The 5,067-nt window shown below is 57.3% G+C and overlaps 1 protein-coding gene across 1 annotated transcript in view; it reads right to left on the bottom strand.

The window, feature by feature from the left end:
* Positions 1-5,067, bottom strand: part of SIGLEC1 (sialic acid binding Ig like lectin 1) — a 24,531-nt gene that overhangs the window by 3,931 nt on the left and 15,533 nt on the right. The window contains exons 12-18 of the mRNA XM_003788049.3: positions 4,385-4,645; positions 3,965-4,276; positions 3,100-3,351; positions 2,526-2,795; positions 2,186-2,437; positions 1,588-1,890; positions 653-913 (exon numbers count right to left, since the gene is read on the bottom strand). Coding sequence (XP_003788097.1) covers positions 653-913; positions 1,588-1,890; positions 2,186-2,437; positions 2,526-2,795; positions 3,100-3,351; positions 3,965-4,276; positions 4,385-4,645 — 1,911 coding nt within the window. The remainder of the gene's footprint in view (positions 1-652; positions 914-1,587; positions 1,891-2,185; positions 2,438-2,525; positions 2,796-3,099; positions 3,352-3,964; positions 4,277-4,384; positions 4,646-5,067) is intronic.

The following is a 5,067-nucleotide window of genomic DNA, read 5'->3' as shown; positions in this document are numbered from 1 at the left end:
TCTCAAAAAAAAAAAAAAAAAAAAAAAGACTGTGCTACTGTGCTAGGCATTCTGCTTGCTTTTTTTTTTTTTTAAATTTTGGAGACAAGGTCTTGTTCTGTTGCCCAGGCTGGAGTACAATGGTAAGATTATAGCTCATTGCCACCTCTAATACCTGGGCTCAAGCCTTCCTTCTTCCTTAGCCACCCAAGTAGGTAAGACTACAGGTGTGCACAACCATGACTGGCTAATTTTTTAAATTTTTTGTAGAGACAGGGTCTTGCTATGTTGCCCAGGCTGGTCTCAAACTTGTGGCCTAAAGCAATCTTCCTGTTGCTGTATAAGCCACCTCATACCTCTAATCCCTGCACTTTGGGAAGCTGAGACAGGAAGATTGCTTTAGGCCACAAGTGTATTTAGGCCAGGCATGGTGTATTACTTATACTCCTCAAAAGATAAGAGGATTGATGTAGTTCCCATTTTACAGAAAAAACAAATGAAGAAACCAAAGCACAAATGTTCAAGTCACATAACCAGCCAGTGAGAGTGTCAAGATCCCAACTCAGGGCTCCACACCTGTGAAGCCCTCATTTTTTGCAGACAGAAGAGGAAGAAAACCTGAGATGGGCATGTGCGATGTGGGGAGACTGAGGCAGAAGGGTTTCACACTTACAGAGCACATGGAGCACAACTGGAGCAGAGGTGGCAGCCCCGGTGGGGAGCTTAGCCTTGCAGTGGTACACCCCAGCTTGGGCACGGGCCACCTGGGGGAAGGTGAGAGTGGGCATAGGCTCCACATGTAGTCGCCGGCCATTCAAGAACCATGCAAAGGTGGAATTGCCCATGGGCCTGGGGCCACCAGGGAGGCTGCAGCTCAGATTTAGTGCTGTGCCCTCAGGCACGTCCAGGCCTGGCTCAGCCACCACATGTACACCTGTGGGTGAAGGATGGGACGTGGTTAAGGATCAGCAGGCCTAGGGACTGGAGCTTCTGGGCTGGACCTCTGAGAGGCCCTGAACATGTGGGAGGGTCTCCATCTGACTTGGGATCTGGTCCTCCCAAGGTGGAGCTGTGGGTCCTCACAGACTGACCCTAAGGATGGGGCTGTCTCTCATTCTTGCATTGGTGGCTCCCAGGACAGAGCCGTGGCTCCCTATACACCAGGATTTCTGATGGATACGGCTGTGTCTTGCCTGTAGACTGGACTCACCCAAGGTGGGGCTGCATCTCTTCCCTCAGACTGGGCTCCCTGAGGGTAGTGCTGTGTTTCTCTTCCCATCCTCGGCTTCCCCAGGGCAGGATTGTGTCCCTACTCCCAGATGTGAGGGCAGAGCTATTTCTCCCCTCCACCCAAGCTCCCCTTGGACATTCCAACACCTCCTGTGGCCCATAGGAAGAGCCCAAGGGCAAGTCTGCCTCAGCCCCTCAGGCTAGGCACCCCACTCCAGTGGTAACTCGCTGCCTCCATCAGATTAGGGTTCACAAGGCAGGGCTGTCTCAGTCCAGGCAGCCCCCCTCTAGTAGGAGTCCTAACCCCTCACACGGGCTCTGGCAGGCAGCACCTGAACCCCAAACCGGAGCCCTCTCTTCCTCCCCTCTCCTGCTCACCTTGCACCTGTAGCTGCCTGCTGGTGCTGACCAAGCCCAGTGAATTTTGGGCGGTGCAGACATAGGTGTCATCACCACCCGTGGGCACGTTTTGCACCTGCAGCTGCAGGGCATTTCGGGCCACCTGCACATGGCCCATCCCCGATGCAGAGCTGTGGACCCCACTGCTAGTGGCCAGCACCTTGCCATTTTGAGACAGGCTCAGTTCAGCAGGTGGCTCGCTGTCCACAGTGCACTGTACCACGGCCATTGGCCTGGCTCTTGAGTCCAGGAAGGAAGACAGGACAGCATCCTGAGGAGCATCTAGAGGCAAGGCAGGGCACAGATGAGGCCCTGGGCCAGGCACCCGTGCTATCCACCTCTCGGAAGCCTCTGGACAAACGGTAACTTCTAGAAGTGACACTCGCTCAGGAGTCATGTGGACAGTGTCCAGGCAGGGTGCATAGCACGGTGGGTCTCTTTCTTCAACGTCTGTGTCCTTCTTTCTGCATATACCTATTCGGGGCCCACAGCAGCCTGGTGCTTGCCTCCACCCCAAGGCCTAGAAGCACCCTCCACCCTCCTCACCCCAGGCAGCAGACAAGGACCCCCTGCTCACAGAGAATTTGCAGGGCAGCAGGCCGGGAGCTGCGGGTGCCCTGGATATCCCGAACCTGGCAGGAATAGGCGCCTGCATGAGCCCGCATGGCTGCTGGGAATGACAGTGAGGCAGCGGGCCCCTCTTGAAGCCAGTGGCCGTTGTGGTACCAGGCATAGAGGATGGGAGGGCGGGAAGCAGGGTCCTCACAGGTCATTGTGATAGCAACCCCCTCAGGCACAGTAGCTGATGGAGCCAGGGTCACTTGCACACCTGTGCCAAGGAGGCTAGGATTAGCTAGGTCCCACTGGACATCACAGCTGGTTTCTAACCCTGTGGGCTGGCCTGGGCCTGGCCTTACCCTCCAGCCGCAGCTCCACTGATGTGTTGGCCTGGCCCAGAGGGTTGTGGGCGGAGCAGCTGTAGAGACCCTCGTCACTGGGCTGTGGCTCCCGCAGCTCCAGGCGCAGGGTGTTGGGGACAGAGGCTGTAGATGAGGAGGCCAGGAGGCGGCCAGCATGGCTAAGGGCCAGCTGGGCCGGTGGGCGGCTGTCCACAGTGCACAGTACCAGGGCTAGCTGCCCACCACGGCTCTCCAGGAGGTAGGTCAGGCGCAGGCTACGGGGCGCGTCTGCAGGGGTGTGAGAGGTAAAGAGCCCAGAGATGGCCACCTTGAGAAAGATAGTCTGCAGGTGGCATTCGAACCCAGGAAGGCCCAAGCTCCCCACCCTGGGCCCTCAGTCACTCAATCTGGGGCACTGCTCCTCTGCCCAGAAAGGACTTTTTCCCAGTGTCCCCCATTCTAATGCCCCTCATCTAATGCAACACTGACTAGCTGGGGACTGAGTTCCTGGCTGGCCACATATGAGGCTCTGGCCATGCTCTGATTCCTGTGGGCTGCTGTCATTGTCCCATCTGCTTCCGACCAGACTCACAAAGCACACCCAGGGTGACAGGTCTGGAGAGGTGGGGTGTCTGGCCAGGGGCCCCCACACCACAGCGATAGGAGGCAGCATCCATGACTGTGACATTGGGCAGGAGGATGGAGTGGGCACCTAGGCGCTGCTGCCCATCCTGGTACCATGTGTAGGTGAGCTGGGCCAGGCGGGTACTCCACACAAGGCAAGTCAGGTTCACCAGCTGCCCTTCCTGCACAGTGGTGCTGGGCCACACCTGCACGCTCACAGCTGGGGAGAAATAGGGCATCAGCAAGGAACTTGAGGCTGTGCAAAGCGGTGCCCGTCCCCCATGAGGCACGTTGCCCCTTGTGCTGGAGTCTCTTGGCCTCCATGAGCCTCAGGTGGCCTGCCTGGAAATAGGGCTGAGGGGTCATGCTTGGGAAGCAGATAGTTATCTAGCCGTCCAGGTAGAGCTCTGCAGGGCCCTGGAGCACACAGAGCCCCTTTCTGACCCTGGAGGCAGTAAGTGGGGAGAACACAGGACCCCCCACCCTGCTCTGCTATGGTTTCTTTTTGAGAGACTCCCTTTCTGTTTTGTTTTACCACTGGGCATCCATATAAAATTCTGTGTTTAAAAAAAGTCCTGCCATGAAACCCAGGTCTGGAGACTGCTGCCTTTGTAGCTGGAACTATAGGTGCCTGCCACCATGCTCAGCTAATTTTTCTATTTTTGGTAGAGACGGGGCCTTGCTCTTGGTCAGGCTCATCTTGAACTCTCCTGAGATCAAGGGATCCTCTTGCCTTGGCCTCCCAGAGTGCTGGGATTACAGGTGTGAGTCACCTCACCCAGCCCTCCACTCCTCTCTAGGATTACAGGTGTGACACACACACACACACTCACCCTGGGCATTGAAGTTGGTTGAGGCTGAGGCCTGGCCCAGGGTGTTGGTAGCCTCACAGGTGTAGATGCCCTCATCCTCCAGCACTGCCTTGTGGATCTCCAGACGCAGAGTGTTGGGGGCCACAGCCACCCGTAGCCGGGGAGAACTGCCTGCAAGTTCTCCCACACTTTGTAGGGTGGAGGCCACAAGGTGGTCCTCATGGATCAGCCGCAGCTGGGCTGGAGGGTCACTGTCCACATGGCACAGGAGAAGGCCCAGGCGCCCCGGGCCTGTGTCCATCAGGGTGGTAAGTGTGACCCGGCGTGGGGTATCTGCACAAGGCAGGGAGTGGTCAGGGCTCAGCCAGGGGTTCTCTCATCCAGGGCTCTGTCACAGAGCCTCATTCCCTCCCCCATATGTGGACCAGATAAAGCCCTTACAGGACACATGGAGGCTGACGGGGGCAGCCAGGTTTGTGGTGGCCAAGCCTGGGGCCTGGGCTTGGCAATGGTAGGCCCCAGCTTGTGCCAGAGTTATGGCTGCAAAACGCAGTATGGCTGAATTCGACTCCTGGAGCGGCTGGCCATCCCGATACCAGTGGTATGAAGTGCCCTCAGGAACTCCTGTGGGTACCTGGCAGCTCAGGACCACGGCCTGGCCCTCCTGGAGCTCAGGTGATGGGGACACCTGGACCCAGGCTCCTGTAGGGGGAAACCAAGAGCAGGTGAGGGCCCTCCACCATGCCTCCACAGCACAACCCAACCCCGTGCCTCCCCTCTAGACTGGGGCCCCCATCAGCTCTGTGCCTGGGCCTCTCCTGGTCCCCACCTGCCACACAGTCTCCATCATGGTGTTCACCACAAACCACTTAGCTGGACAGTTCTGCTCTTTGTCATATCTCACCTACCAGAGCATGAGCTTTGTGGGGATTGTGTGACCTCTAACCCCAGTGCCAGGCACTGCACCTGCGTATGTTATTTCTTAAGAAAAGAACTGAAGGCTCAGCGCCTGTGGCTCAAGTGGCTAAGGTGCCAGCCACATACACCTAAGGTGGCGAGTTTGAATCCCCAGCCCGGGCCTGCCAAACAACAATGATGGCTGCAACCAAAAAATGGCCAGGCGT

The sequence above is a fragment of the Otolemur garnettii genome, unplaced genomic scaffold, assembly GCF_000181295.1.
Source record: "Otolemur garnettii isolate 467f Iridium unplaced genomic scaffold, OtoGar3 scaffold00025, whole genome shotgun sequence".
Taxonomy (NCBI): Eukaryota; Metazoa; Chordata; class Mammalia; order Primates; family Galagidae; genus Otolemur; species Otolemur garnettii.
The sequence above is the reverse complement of the archived record's forward strand: the minus strand, read 5'-3'. Positions and strand labels throughout refer to the sequence as shown.